The sequence below is a fragment of the Lissotriton helveticus genome, chromosome 2_2 (assembly GCF_964261635.1).
Source record: "Lissotriton helveticus chromosome 2_2, aLisHel1.1, whole genome shotgun sequence".
NCBI lineage: Eukaryota > Metazoa > Chordata > Amphibia > Caudata > Salamandridae > Lissotriton > Lissotriton helveticus.
Genome location: NC_136060.1, coordinates 35034647 through 35051154, shown reverse-complemented (window position 1 = coordinate 35051154; position 16508 = coordinate 35034647). Strand labels below are relative to the sequence as shown.

Below are 16508 nucleotides of genomic sequence, written 5' to 3'. Positions count from 1 at the left end.
TAACTATCGTGCTGTAGTTTGCAGTATCGTGCCACAATAAGTTAAACAAGCATTTTCAATGCAATAGGGCTCGCATTTACAAGAGTTTAAGCTATTGGCATTATAAGTGACAATGCATTTTATTTATGTTGTAAAATAAAAATAAAAAGGCACTGTCATTTGCAATGTCAATAGCTCAAACTCACATAAAGGCAAGACCTATTGCATTGCAAATGGTTGTTAAGCTTGCCCTCCCAACTGCATCTCCTCTCTCCATGTTTGCTCCTGCATTGCTCGTTCAAAAGGTGGCATTGAATGCCCTTAACCACCCTCTCAACTTTGCCCAAGGGTGGGTGTGTACATGTTTCTTCTACTCCGCTTTGCCAAAAGCTGGGGAGAGGCGGGTAAACAATGCTTTAAGAGACGTTGGGCATTGCCCTGGTGCTTGAAATCATGAACAGGGCAAATGTTTTTTTCATGGTACCCTGGCCAGATTATGGGGGTGGCAGCGGAGGCCAGTTTGTGTTTCTGGATCTCTCCCTGGCCTAACTGACAGGACGGTGAAGTGAAGGGCACAAGGCTCCTCTTCCTTATGCATATGTATGCATCTGCTCTCCCGGCCTAATGCTTTTTCATTGTTATATTTAATTGTTAATAAACATTGTTTACAAGGCCGAGTGAGTGTACAATGTGTTAAACTTCTTTTGTTCTCGAAACATTTATCCATTGTTTCTACCTTTGGGGATAGAAATGGACACATGTAGCGTTGACATATTCACACTTATTTATGCTTTTGTATATAGCGCGTACTATAATCGTAGGTGTCAGAGCGCTTGACAGTAGAACCAGTTCACACTCTTCTCTCTCTTGTATTTGAGACGGAAGCGATTTGTGACGACGTCAAAGACACGCATACATAAAAAGATGGTAAACACACCAACAAAGAGCTTATGCGAGTCTGATTTTGCCTTTTTTCTGCCACTGGATGGGCACTTCAAGAAAAGTGAAGGCATTTTGACACAAAAAGTATGTAAAATCTTCAGGGAAATAACGAATTTGCAGATGAGATGCAAAGACACGCATACTTTACATTAATTGAATGAACCAAAGATGACAAGCTCACACTGTGTTAAAACAAAGCTTTGTAGCAGTCGGAGTCGCAGCGCGAGCACTTGAAAGCAGCACTGTACTTTGCCCACGGGTCTAATTACGGCCGTCCGGGTATTCCATCCCCTCCCCCGCCGCGGACCTGCAGGTCAGCTAGCAACCTTCAAAGGAAAGCAAGCACACTTTCCGCATTCAGCACGTTCGGGGAGTGGGGGAGCGGAGGCACGGCAGCAGGACGGCACACAGTCCGCCCTGCAGCCGGTATAACAAGAACATGCATTCTCGTGGAATGCTCACACAAAGAACCAGCCTGCTTATCAGCACCGCGCGCCTCGTGAACAGCGCGCCCCTCTGCAGACTCCCCCTGCATTCCAAAGGAACTGCTCACGAGGCGCGCAACGCGATCCGATTCTTTTTGCTATGCAGAAAGCAGCAGAAGTTCACGCGCGCAACGTTATCCTATGGGACAATGCTGCGCGCGCGGCCAGGTCTTGTCTCCACATTCCAACTCGTTGTCGGCTGAGACGACAGCTATAGTGCTCTCTGTGAGAGCGCGCGAAGACGCTGCGCGCGCGGCCAGGTCTTGTCTCCACATTCCAACTTGTTGTCGGCTGAGACGACAGCTATAGTGCTCTCTGCGAGAGCGCGCTTTCGCGCGCTTTTCGCAGCGAGCCCTAAAAATGCCTAACACAAATAGGGTTAGCATAGCAAGTAGTCCGTAGATCATAAAAGATGCTTTCATTATTACGACAGTGTAGCCTAACCTCCCTCCCTTTCTACAGAAGCAAATTATTATATATTAGAAGATCTCTGGGTGTTAGCAGCAGACCCCGTACCATAGCATACACAAATGCAAGTTCTACATCTCAGGTGCGGTCACGCTCTCTTCCCTGGAAAGATCCTACTTCAGAATGAGCTGCACCCAATGAATTTTACCTGTTGTTTTAAATACCCAATAAAGTTGATTATCAAAAAAAAAAGTTTGTGTGTTACAATCTGTGTATACCTATATGACAAATTACATGTTTCCAAACAACAGCTGCATCTGCGTGTTTTGTCTGGGTGCTAGGACCTGACCAGAACAGAACAACAAGGTGCATTGTTGTTTAACCTTGTCTGAGTTGCTCAGACTAAATCCCAGGAAAGAACAGATCGCAAAAACAACAGCATGTTCTGTGTGAATGTACAGTGTGGCACAAAGCGAAATGAGTTTGTGTAGTAATGTGCGCAGAGCACAGGACAGTCTGCAACCGGCTCATGCTAAAATGGGGAAAACAACAATTGCTTGCATGGGACATACAACACCAGGGAGAGCGCAATCTAAAAATCCAACGTTGTTCTCGCAAAACAGGACGTTTGTCATATCTTTTGTGAAAGATGGTGGTTTTGGTTTGTCTATTACAGTCCATTTGTTACTGTTCTCGTTATGTCCCTTTTCAATCAAATGACTTGCCATTTTTGTTATTGTATGTCGACATTGTGTAGTGCTCAATGATTTGTGTCTTAATCTTCCGGGGGGTCATTCTAGTGTAGTGTAAGGCACAAAGGCAGGTGATCATACAGATCACTTCTTCGCTATTGCAGTTATGTTATGTTATGTTATGTTAAATTTAATTTCTATAGCGCACGGCTACTCGAGTGGAGTGTCCCGGCGCTTTATTTTATTGGCAGCTCAGAGAAGAAACATAACACCATATAAAACTTTCATGAACAATAAACAGAAAACACACTAGAGGGTAAAAAGCCAGGTTTTAAGGCCCTTCCTAAAAGATAGAAGATTAGATGTACCGCGCAAGGCCAAAGGCAGAGAGTTCCAGAGCTGTGATGCCCTCAATCTGAAGGAGCGCCCCCCGATACGGGCCTTCATTACTCGGGGAACTGCCGCCAAAAACAGGGATTCAGATCGCAAAGACCGGGCCTGCGGACAAGCCTGCGCTGCAAGTACTTTGCTCCAGAGCCAAAAAGTGCTTTATGAGCCAGGGTCAGCGCTTTGAAAGTTATCCGCTTCCGGATAGGCAACCAATGAAGCGACTGCACCAGGCCGGACACTCTGGCTCGCCTGTGGAGGCCAAAGATAGCGCGAGCCGCAGAGTTCTGCGCAACCTGCAGCCGCTGTACAAGATAGTCCGGAAGACCCAGATAGAGGACGTTGGCGTAGTCCAATCTGGAGCCAATTAAGGCTTGCACGGTGATCTTTCTGTGCTCTTCTGTGAGCAGAGGCAAGAACTTCCGGAGCATCTTGAGAATGCCAAAACAAGTGCCCGTCAGACCAAGGATCTGGGATCTCAGCGTCAGACGGTTGTCAATCTTGACTCCCAGATTTTTAGCCACCTGGGATGCCTGTGCGGGAGGGAACATATCCACCGGCCACCATGCCTGCCAGTCAGGATCTAAGGAGCAGCCAAAGAACAGCACCTCCGATTTATTAGAATTACATTTGAGGCTGTTCTGCTGAAACCAATTGAAGACCATCCCGAGACAGCCCCGAATGCTCTCTCCGTCAAAAACCTGATCTTTCCTACACGTGAAAAGAAGCTGGGTATCATCAGCATAGGAAACGATCTGGGCCCCAAAGGACTCCACCAGTGCCGCCAAAGGGGTCATAAAGATGCTAAAAAGAGTCGGGCTCAACACAGAGCCCTGCGGAACTCCGACTCCCAATGGCGGCATCTCAGCGGAGGTCGGGGAGGCCCAGACCGTTTGTCGACGACCCTCAAGAAAAGATGTAAACCAGCTGAGCACCGTCCCCCTCAGACCGATGTTATAAAGTCTGGCGAGGAGACCCTCATGGGGGACGGTGTCGAAGGCCGCCGACAGATCAAGCATGACAAGCATGGCCTTGCCTCCTGAATCCAGAGTCTCCCTAATGGCCTCTGACACCTCCAAGAGTGCCGTCTCCGTACTTAAATTAGGGCGGAAACCAGATTGCGTGGGGTGCAGCAGGTCATTGTGTGACAACGCAGCTTCAATGAGTTTACAGTCCAAGATTGCTCTGGGTGTCATGGGATGTCAAAAGGCGCTAACACGGGAGCGTGGGGGATCCCATGCGGAATCCTGAGGAGCTCCTAAAAGGTCTTAGCCTTAAAGATTTAAAAAATTGATCAGGTGTAAATCCAAAGTTTATTAATCAAGTTTAATCCGTATAGTCATATATTGGAATTCATATAGACAAACGTGGAAACTTCGATAAGTTCAACATGTGGGTTTCAAACTGCGATTAATCCCTATGCATTTCGGGACCACCGTCCCTTCATCAGGGGATCTGTAGAGGAAATAGACATCGTTTTAGGGGGGGGCCCTGTCCTCAAAAAATAAATTAAATAAGGAAACAATACATACAAGTGAAGTACGTTAAGTGCATTAAGGAAGGTGAATAGGGGTAAAACGAGTAGCACCGCGTTGTGACACAGTGTATAGTTTTACAAAAATATACATGGGAATAATGGGATAGTGAAAGGTGAATAATAAGCTGGTGGTGAAGTGAAGAAATGAACAGGTGAGAGAAATAACTGAGTGCACGTAGGGAGCGGCGCGTTACACAGGGTTCATGCGGAGATATCAAAGGACGGGTTGTCGTGAAAAGGATATGTGGCTCAAAGACATGCGGGTAACATCTGTCGGTCTGAGGTGGAGATCCAACGTTCCCGGTTAAAAAAAACAAAAAAAAAACAACAACTTACCCGAAACCACACGTTCCAGGGAAACTCTAGCGTTACCGCATTCAGGGTAGATAGTAGTGTTCGGCACCATGCAAGGAAGTGAATAACATAAAAGACGGACTAGAGATGCATTCCTGAGGCGCCCATAAATCGCATTTAATATCGAGTTTGTATTACCTATTTGTTGAACACGCGTTAAACCACCGGTGTGCCACACCACCTCTCTGTTTGTATGTCAAAAGGCGCACCATATGAACCGCATGGAAAATGTCCCTTTATTTTCGAAGCACCCAAAGAGCATCTTGAGTAGGGATTACTAATAGTTAGGTCTGTTGTGAACCAGAATATCCGAATAAGGTCAGGTTGTCTGTATTCAAGATGAACCAGTTTTTGTATCTCACCTGCTTGGTGGTTGTTGACAAGTGGCAAAAAGTGCTGACATTCTCTATAATGGGACATGGATATGTTTCTATCAAGGCTCCATTGTTGTTATTCCAGGCTCTTTAGCTGCCTTCCATACCAGAGTCGGAGGTTTAGTGTCTTTGTATCAATTGGTTGCTCAGTTCATTTGCACGAGTTTTATAGGCGGATCGTTTGGAGCAATTCCATCCTAAGTGGAGGAATTGGCCTATGGGGACGTTATCCCTCAGTGCCTTCGGGTGGAAGCTTTTGTAGAATAGTAAAGAATTACGGTGCATGAGTTTCCTGTATAGTTCGGTTGTCACTCTTTCTTCCTTCCAAGGGGTACAGCAATAGATAAAGGTAAGGTATTTTAGTTTTAGTGTATTCACAACTGAAGTTAAGATGGGGATTCCCAGAGTTAAGTCACACTGTGATATGTGCGAATATTTGTTGTTCAACATCCCTGCTCATATGACTTATTTAATTGACACGTTTCTTATTTAATGCCCTTAACCACCCTCTCAACTTTGCCCAAGGGTGGGTGTGTACATGTTTCTTCTACTCCGCTTTGCCAAAAGCTGGGGAGAGGCGGGTAAACAATGCTTTAAGAGACGTTGGGCATTGCCCTGGTGCTTGAAATCATGAACAGGGCAAATGTTTTTTTCATGGTACCCTGGCCAGATTATGGGGGTGGCAGCGGAGGCCAGTTTGTGTTTCTGGATCTCTCCCTGGCCTAACTGACAGGACGGTGAAGTGAAGGGCACAAGGCTCCTCTTCCTTATGCATATGTATGCATCTGCTCTCCCGGCCTAATGCTTTTTCATTGTTATATTTAATTGTTAATAAACATTGTTTACAAGGCCGAGTGAGTGTACAATGTGTTAAACTTCTTTTGTTCTCGAAACATTTATCCATTGTTTCTACCTTTGGGGATAGAAATGGACACATGTAGCGTTGACATATTCACACTTATTTATGCTTTTGTATATAGCGCGTACTATAATCGTAGGTGTCAGAGCGCTTGACAGTAGAACCAGTTCACACTCTTCTCTCTCTTGTATTTGAGACGGAAGCGATTTGTGACGACGTCAAAGACACGCATACATAAAAAGATGGTAAACACACCAACAAAGAGCTTATGCGAGTCTGATTTTGCCTTTTTTCTGCCACTGGATGGGCACTTCAAGAAAAGTGAAGGCATTTTGACACAAAAAGTATGTAAAATCTTCAGGGAAATAACGAATTTGCAGATGAGATGCAAAGACACGCATACTTTACATTAATTTAATGAACCAAAGATGACAAGCTCACACTGTGTTAAAACAAAGCTTTGTAGCAGTCGGAGTCGCAGCGCGAGCACTTGAAAGCAGCACTGTACTTTGCCCACAGGTCTAATTACGGCCGTCCGGGTATTCCATCCCCTCCCCCGCCGCGGACCTGCAGGTCAGCTAGCAACCTTCAAAGGAAAGCAAGCACACTTTCCGCATTCAGCACGTTCGGGGAGTGGGGGAGCGGAGGCACGGCAGCAGGACGGCACACAGTCCGCCCTGCAGCCGGTATAACAAGAACATGCATTCTCGTGGAATGCTCACACAAAGAACCAGCCTGCTTATCAGCACCGCGCGCCTCGTGAACAGCGCGCCCCTCTGCAGACTCCCCCTGCATTCCAAAGGAACTGCTCACGAGGCGCGCAACGCGATCCGATTCTTTTTGCTATGCAGAAAGCAGCAGAAGTTCACGCGCGCAACGTTATCCTATGGGACAATGCTGCGCGCGCGGCCAGGTCTTGTCTCCACATTCCAACTCGTTGTCGGCTGAGACGACAGCTATAGTGCTCTCTGTGAGAGCGCGCGAAGACGCTGCGCGCGCGGCCAGGTCTTGTCTCCACATTCCAACTTGTTGTCGGCTGAGACGACAGCTATAGTGCTCTCTGCGAGAGCGCGCTTTCGCGCGCTTTTCGCAGCGAGCCCTAAAAATGCCTAACACAAATAGGGTTAGCATAGCAAGTAGTCCGTAGATCATAAAAGATGCTTTCATTATTACGACAGTGTAGCCTAACCTCCCTCCCTTTCTACAGAAGCAAATTATTATATATTAGAAGATCTCTGGGTGTTAGCAGCAGACCCCGTACCATAGCATACACAAATGCAAGTTCTACATCTCAGGTGCGGTCACGCTCTCTTCCCTGGAAAGATCCTACTTCAGAATGAGCTGCACCCAATGAATTTTACCTGTTGTTTTAAATACCCAATAAAGTTGATTATCAAAAAAAAAAGTTTGTGTGTTACAATCTGTGTATACCTATATGACAAATTACATGTTTCCAAACAACAGCTGCATCTGCGTGTTTTGTCTGGGTGCTAGGACCTGACCAGAACAGAACAACAAGGTGCATTGTTGTTTAACCTTGTCTGAGTTGCTCAGACTAAATCCCAGGAAAGAACAGATCGCAAAAACAACAGCATGTTCTGTGTGAATGTACAGTGTGGCACAAAGCGAAATGAGTTTGTGTAGTAATGTGCGCAGAGCACAGGACAGTCTGCAACCGGCTCATGCTAAAATGGGGAAAACAACAATTGCTTGCATGGGACATACAACACCAGGGAGAGCGCAATCTAAAAATCCAACGTTGTTCTCGCAAAACAGGACGTTTGTCATATCTTTTGTGAAAGATGGTGGTTTTGGTTTGTCTATTACAGTCCATTTGTTACTGTTCTCGTTATGTCCCTTTTCAATCAAATGACTTGGCATTTTTGTTATTGTATGTCGACATTGTGTAGTGCTCGATGATTTGTGTCTTAATCTTCCGGGGGGTCATTCTAGTGTAGTGTAAGGCACAAAGGCAGGTGATCATACAGATCACTTCTTCGCTATTGCAGTTATGTTATGTTATGTTATGTTAAATTTAATTTCTATAGCGCACGGCTACTCGAGTGGAGTGTCCCGGCGCTTTATTTTATTGGCAGCTCAGAGAAGAAACATAACACCATATAAAACTTTCATGAACAATAAACAGAAAACACACTAGAGGGTAAAAAGCCAGGTTTTAAGGCCCTTCCTAAAAGATAGAAGATTAGATGTACCGCGCAAGGCCAAAGGCAGAGAGTTCCAGAGCTGTGATGCCCTCAATCTGAAGGAGCGCCCCCCGATACGGGCCTTCATTACTCAGGGAACTGCCGCCAAAAACAGGGATTCAGATCGCAAAGACCGGGCCGGGCGGTAGAAGACAAGCCTGCGCTGCAAGTACTTTGCTCCAGAGCCAAAAAGTGCTTTATGAGCCAGGGTCAGCGCTTTGAAAGTTATCCGCTTCCGGATAGGCAACCAATGAAGCGACTGCACCAGGCCGGACACTCTGGCTCGCCTGTGGAGGCCAAAGATAGCGCGAGCCGCAGAGTTCTGCGCAACCTGCAGCCGCTGTACAAGATAGTCCGGAAGACCCAGATAGAGGACGTTGGCGTAGTCCAATCTGGAGCCAATTAAGGCTTGCACGGTGATCTTTCTGTGCTCTTCTGTGAGCAGAGGCAAGAACTTCCGGAGCATCTTGAGAATGCCAAAACAAGTGCCCATCAGACCAAGGATCTGGGATCTCAGCGTCAGACGGTTGTCAATCTTGACTCCCAGATTTTTAGCCACCTGGGATGCCTGTGCGGGAGGGAACATATCCACCGGCCACCATGCCTGCCAGTCAGGATCTAAGGAGCAGCCAAAGAACAGCACCTCCGATTTATTAGAATTACATTTGAGGCTGTTCTGCTGAAACCAATTGAAGACCATCCCGAGACAGCCCTGAATGCTCTCTCCGTCAAAAACCTGATCTTTCCTACACGTGAAAAGAAGCTGGGTATCATCAGCATAGGAAACGATCTGGGCCCCAAAGGACTCCACCAGTGCCGCCAAAGGGGTCATAAAGATGTTAAAAAGAGTCGGGCTCAACACAGAGCCCTGCGGAACTCCGACTCCCAATGGCGGCATCTCAGCGGAGGTCGGGGAGGCCCAGACCGTTTGTCGACGACCCTCAAGAAAAGATGTAAACCAGCTGAGCACCGTCCCCCTCAGACCGATGTTATAAAGTCTGGCGAGGAGACCCTCATGGGGGACGGTGTCGAAGGCCGCCGACAGATCAAGCATGACAAGCATGGCCTTGCCTCCTGAATCCAGAGTCTCCCTAATGGCCTCTGACACCTCCAAGAGTGCCGTCTCCGTACTTAAATTAGGGCGGAAACCAGATTGCGTGGGGTGCAGCAGGTCATTGTGTGACAACGCAGCTTCAATGAGTTTACAGTCCAAGATTGCTCTGGGTGTCATGGGATGTCAAAAGGCGCTAACACGGGAGCGTGGGGGATCCCACGCGGAATCCTGAGGAGCTCCTAAAAGGTCTTAGCCTTAAAGATTTAAAAAATTGATCAGGTGTAAATCCAAAGTTTATTAATCAAGTTTAATCCGTATAGTCATATATTGGAATTCATATAGACAAACGTGGAAACTTTGATAAGTTCAACATGTGGGTTTCAAACTGCGATTAATCCCTATGCATTTCGGGACTACCGTCCCTTCATCAGGGGATCTGTAGAGGAAATAGACATCGTTTTAGGGGGGGGCCCTGTCCTCAAAAAATAAATTAAATAAGGAAACAATACATACAAGTGAAGTACGTTAAGTGCATTAAGGAAGCTGAATAGGGGTAAAACGAGTAGCACCGCGTTGTGACACAGTGTATAGTTTTACAAAAATATACATGGGAATAATGGGATAGTGAAAGGTGAATAATAAGCTGGTGGTGAAGTGAAGAAATGAACAGGTGAGAGAAATAACCGAGTGCACGTAGGGAGCGGCGCGTTACACAGGGTTCATGCGGAGATATCAAAGGACGGGTTGTCGTGAAAAGGATATGTGGCTCAAAGACATGCGGGTAACATCTGTCGGTCTGAGGTGGAGATCCAACGTTCCCGGTTAAAAAAAACAAAAAATAAACAACAACTTACCCGAAACCACACGTTCCAGGGAAACTCTAGCGTTACCGCATTCAGGGTAGATAGTAGTGTTCGGCACCATGCAAGGAAGTGAATAACATAAAAGACGGACTAGAGATGCATTCCTGAGGCGCCCATAAATCGCATTTAATATCGAGTTTGTATTACCTATTTGTTGAACACGCGTTAAACCACCGGTGTGCCACACCACCTCTCTGTTTGTATGTCAAAAGGCGCACCATATGAACCGCATGGAAAATGTCCCTTTATTTTGGAAGCACCCAAAGAGCATCTTGAGTAGGGATTATTAATAGTTAGGTCTGTTGTGAACCAGAATATCCGAATAAGGTCAGGTTGTCTGTATTCAAGATGAACCAGTTTTTGTATCTCACCTGCTTGGTGGTTGTTGACAAGTGGCAAAAAGTGCTGACATTCTCTATAATGGGACATGGATATGTTTCTATCAAGGCTCCATTGTTGTTATTCCAGGCTCTTTAGCTGCCTTCCATACCAGAGTCGGAGGTTTAGTGTCTTTGTATCAATTGGTTGCTCAGTTCATTTGCACGAGTTTTATCCTAAGTGGAGGAATTGGCCTATGGGGACGTTATCCCTCAGTGCCTTCGGGTGGAAGCTTTTGTAGAATAGTAAAGAATTACGGTGCATGAGTTTCCTGTATAGTTCGGTTGTCACTCTTTCTTCCTTCCAAGGGGTACAGCAATAGATAAAGGTAAGGTATTTTAGTTTTAGTGTATTCACAACTGAAGTTAAGATGGGGATTCCCAGAGTTAAGTCACACTGTGATATGTGCGAATATTTGTTGTTCAACATCCCTGCTCACATGACTTATTTAATTGACACGTTTCTTATTACTGGAAACGACATAAATAAACAAAAGAAAAAACCCATAACATTCAGTGCCGATCAACATCTCTCAATATTTCCGTTCCAAGTCTGACAATAAATGTGCGTTGTTTGAAATCTGTTCCTGTAATCCATAACCTCCCTCTCCAAAATTGTCTGCCACTCTTGTAGATCATTTTTTTTAACGTTTTCTAGGTGGTGGATTATTGCTGCAGATGACGGGAATCCCAGGGCAAGTGTGAAGGCACAGTGTGCTTTGGGAATGTTTTATTCCAGGCCTACGACCAAGAATTTGAAAAAGGTCAGTTTGGGTTCATCTGTTAAAATTAAAACCGTAACTCCTGCAAAATGTGAACTACATCTCTCATGTTTTTTTTCCATAACTATGTCTCATTTGGATTGATAGCATTATAACACGAAAATACCCTTTGTGGTTTGCTATCATCACTTCCTCCCTCCATTTGAATGACAAAGATTTTAGAACTTCTTTTGCCTGTGAGATTGGAATGATTCATTATATCCTCAGGTGCTCGGTTTTCTCGTTTCAGCTCAGGTCAACTGCTGCATGAAAGGCTTTACCTCAGAAGGTTTTTTAATATCCTCTAGCACATGCTGCTCTGATGCATATGGTGTTCTTGACATTTTAAAGTTAGCGTTCGCTGTATTGGCTGATTACACAGTACATTTTCTACTATTCCTAATTTCGAATTTTCTTTCAGTGTAATTCTCAGGCCACGGGGTTTGCAGTGTGATCTTCAAGGTTGATGTTGTGTGTCCTGTACAGAACTTCATGTCCCCTATATTCTTTGTTTGGGGACTTTGTCCATCTACACCTGCCTGCTTTGGTGGTTAATTCAACTGGTGGCCCACATACTTTACTATGTCAAACCCAGAGTGAACCATCGTTGATCAGCTTCAGAGGAGAATATGGAAATACAAGTAATAGTCATTACTGTGTGCAGTGTCACTGGACCTAGCTGGGGATAGAGTGCTATCTCAGCATTGCTATCTTGCCTGCATGGATGCCATTGCGCCTCTTTCTAGACCTTAACTCAGAAATAGCCAATGGATGACTCCCTTCATGAACCGTAGAACCCTCCTTGTAGAACTGAGCATCTTCACTTCTCCATACTGCATGGTATATGTATCAAACTTTAGAATATAACCAGTGGCGTAACGATAATTGAGGGGGCCCCCCTGCCAGGTATGTGGAGGGGCCCCCTCCGGACTCTATTAGGAGCTCTCAGGCCGAAGTGCATTGCTGAGGGGGCCTCCTTGAGCTTGAGGGCCCCCCGCACTGCGGGGGATGTGGGGGCCCTGAATATAACATAACAATATTTCTCTTCCAGGGAATACTCGTCAATAGTATTAAGCACTGAATAGTCCTGCCCATGCGCAGGGACCCCAGAGCATGTATTAAATATAATGTAAATATGTATGTTTAACCTCATTAATGAACCTAAAACCGCCAAAACATATAAATATATATATAGATATATCTATATATATGTATCCAAAGTCTCCGCTTCTCGTTTCCTGCTTCCTGAAACAAAACGGGCATTGACCACAATTGCTAGTGCAAAAGCTGATTTATTGCTGACAGTCCACCATTACGCGTTTCGGCCTGGAAAGTCCTTGATTACATGACACTACTGCTTTGTGGTTCACTGCATTGTGGGACAAAAACATTTAAAGTAACGTGCTCCGTTGAGGCATAAACACTGTAAACCGACTGCTCAAGTGTTCGAGTCTTTAGTGTCTCAATTAAAAACACGATTTCAAATACATGCTCATTGCAATTTCAGTAAAATACCTAAATGCATATTATTAAAAATACATATAATTAAAATCGGTAATGTCATATTTATTGCATGAAAAGACGTGAAAATACTGTTGTTGCTAACCCCGACCCCATATTGTAAAACATATTTCTCCAGTATTAGGGGTGTCTTTCATAGATTCACATGCTTGAATAGATTCACATGCTTGAATATTCCCCGTCGTCGAAGTGGGAGTCCCACGGTAAATAAAATAGCAATAATGCTAATAAATATATATATATATATATACATATAGTATCATATAAGTAATAAAACAGATAAAATATGTACTGAAAAACCTTTACAAAGGTTACCACATAGAAATGCATTAGAGAGGAAAAAACTCATTTGTAACATATCAGTGTCATTATGTTAGTCCAAACTGCAGCCAATCAGGCTCAAGTACCCTCTAGAACCTTCTCCTCAGAAGCTCAAGCCCTCAGATTTTCTACCGCACGTCGTGTGAAGGGAGTCTCCCTGAGCTCTGCTCAGTTCTTTTCTACATTTCTACTCTTCACAGGTTTTTGTTTTACACAAAGATGTCAAGTAAGAAGTCTTTATTTAGACCTTGTTCCTCCTGTGGGAAATTGCGTTTATTTGAGAAGGACCCTCATGACAAATGTATTTACTGCCTGTATCCTGCTCACAAAGCGGTTGATTGTAGGTTCTGTAGAACTTTCAATCCTAAAACCCTTAAGGACAGGGAGGGTCGCCTTCTACTTTGGCTTAAGCGCCTTCAAGATAAGGAGGACGTTGTTTCTGATGCAGAAAGCCTTCAGTCAGTTCCTTCTTCTATGGCTTCTAAGCGTGGCAGTGTTCAGGAGTTACCATCTCCTTTCCTGAAGAAAAGAAAGCTGGCTTTAACTGTGGCTGCAGTGCCACCTACTACTACTGTGCCTGTTATCACTACGCCCACGAGACCTGGCTCTCAGGCGCCTTTTCCAGCTTCTATTAAAGTGGTTACACTTTTAACAGCGCGGTCGTCGACGGGCTCGTCGACGACCACTCCAACGACGAAATTGGCTGCTGTGGCTTCGTCTACGACCACAGTCACGACGACGTCGGCATCATCATCGTCGACGAGAGTCTCGACGACGGCTTGCACGTCGACGAACGCCTCTGTCTCTTCAATCCCGTCGACGATCCCCATTTTATCGTCGACGAAGAAGCCATCGTCGACGAAGAAACCATCGTCGTCATTACCTTCGTCGACGAAGCTCCCGTCGACGACACAGCTACCGTCGACGACGACGAAGATTCCGTCGACGAAGACGCCGTCGACGTCTAAAATGCTGTCAACTACATCGTCGACGAAGATTCCGTCGACGAAGATTCCGTCGACGAAGATTCCGTCGACGAAGATTCCGTCGACGCAGGCGCCGTCGACGAAGGCGCCGTCGACGTCTAAAATGCTGTCAACTACATCGTCGACGAAAACATCGTTGACGAGCTCGTCGACGAGCACATCAGCTACAGTAGTGCCTAAGCCTTCTAGGTCTACGGTGACGCCTACAGACTCATCGTCTACGACGACTGCTTCCAAATCGTCATCGTCTACGCAGGGATCTGCGTGGACAGAAACTTCTGGTTCTTCATCCTACGCCAACGTGCCTTTAGTGCCCTTGGACACTTCTGTTTCTGCAGTACAGTCCTCATTCAATATGGAGGAAGATTCTGCTTTCCATCTACAATCCCCTGCTCCACAACCACCACTTCAGTTGTTTGTCTCAGACCATGGATCTGAGTCTGTTCCGGATGACACTGGGTATGGGGACGCCCGGAGTCCATCAGATTTGATAATTAAATGCCAAGACACTACTTCGGAGGAAGAAGAAGAAGATGAGCAGGTAGATCAGCACGAGGACCAATGCGTGCAAATTCCGATGACGTCTATTCCAATGACGCTTTTCTCTAACCTCCAACACATGTTGGACGATTACAATAGACGCTTTCCACCTACCCCCCAGGGTACTCCGGTTCATGAATCTGCTGAGGTACCAGTTTCGTCTCAACCTCTACAATCACCACCTAGACCGTCGATACATTTGAGCACTCCTCTATCTCCTAATCCACAGATGGACACTGACTCAGAACCAGAGAGAGAGGAAGGCGAGGTTTATCCAGATACGGATGGTGAGCAAGATCCTTATATGGCGGAATTCGATGATTATCGAGTTCAAACACCCTCGCCACAACAGGGCACTTCAGGTGATTCACCTCCTGTGGACATCGCTAGTTTTCATAAGCTTATGGACAAAGCGGCGGACCGCTTCAAGTTGACAAGGGTCCAGCGAGACGAAGAATGTTTCCTGTATGATTTTAAGAATCAGCCTTATAAGCAGGTACATACCATACCAATTATAGAATTTATCTGGAAGGAAGGGCAAAAGATTATGAAGGCTCCTAACTCTTTGCCTGCCCAAATACCTAGGTTGGAGAAGAAGTACAAGGCTCCAACAGGCTCGCCTGTTTGTCTGCTATCTCATCCAAAGCCAGACTCTGTGGTGACTCAGGCAGCACAACGTCGTGCGCGCAATCCTGCAGCGCCTGTCACTTCCCCTCCCGATAGAGAGGGTCGACGATTGGATGCAATCGGAAAGAAGTTTTCATCCATGGCATCAACCTCAGCTCGTGCTGCGAATGCTCTCGCAATTTTGGGTCGTTTCGACCGACAAATGTGGTCAGACATGTCCATCTTCCTTGCACAGCTTCCAGAGTCATCCAAAGCAGAAGCGCTCCAGGTCCTTCAGGATGGACAAAGAGCTTCGGAGGAGATTATAGACTGTGCTGTGGATATTGCAAATACTGCATTCCGTATCCTTGCCAGTGCTGCGGCGCTCCGACGCCAGGGATGGTTAAAATCTACATCTTTCAGGCAGGAGGTTCAGTCAAAGATCATTGACATGCCGTATGATGGCCAATCTTTGTTCGGTTCCCAAATCGATGCGTCTTTGGAAGCCATAAAGAAGGATACCGACACGGCAAAATCGCTTGGATCCTTACAATTTAAAAAACAGCCCTTTCGTGCAGCACGGGGACGGGGCACCTCGTCCACTTTTTCCCGAGGAGGACAGTCACAGTACCGCCAGTACAATCAGGGGAACCAACGGTACTCAAATCAGCAGTCTTCTCGTCAACAACAATCCAGACCCTATAGAGGAAAGTCCAATTATAGAGGTGCCAACAACGCCAACAAACGGCAATGACTTGCCAGTTCAGCAGGATGTTGGAGGTCGAATCTCGCAATTTTACTCTCAGTGGTCTCAAATAACATCGGACCAATGGGTGTTGGACATTGTGCGCAAGGGTCACGCCTTGGAATTCACAGAGTTTCCTCCTCCATTTCCACCTTCGGGTCCGCCACCTCCCCACCTGGAAGAACTGCATCATCAAGTTCTACTTTTATTAACAAAGGGTGCAGTCGAAGTGGTTCCTGTATCTCAGCGGGGGAAAGGCTTCTATTCGAGGTTCTTCCTCATTCTAAAGAAGACGGGGGAGTGGCGTCCCATTATGGATTTGAGGTATCTCAATCTCTTCCTGAAACAACAGTCCTTCCGGATGTTAACGTTGTCAGAGGTCTTGCGGCTTCTCTGCAGCGGCGATTTTTTAACGACAATAGACCTGCAAGACGCCTATTTTCATGTACCAATTATTCCTCAGCATCGGAAATACTTGAGGTTCACAGTGGGACACAATCACTATCAGTTCAA

At 45.9% G+C, this 16508-nt stretch overlaps 1 protein-coding gene across 2 annotated transcripts in view; it reads left to right on the top strand.

The window, feature by feature from the left end:
- LRP2BP (LRP2 binding protein) overlaps positions 1-16508 on the top strand; it is a 339402-nt gene that overhangs the window by 209868 nt on the left and 113026 nt on the right. For both annotated transcript variants that reach the window (XM_078678933.1, XM_078678935.1), the window contains exon 6: positions 11174-11279. In XM_078678933.1, coding sequence (XP_078535059.1) covers positions 11174-11279 — 106 coding nt within the window. The remainder of the gene's footprint in view (positions 1-11173; positions 11280-16508) is intronic.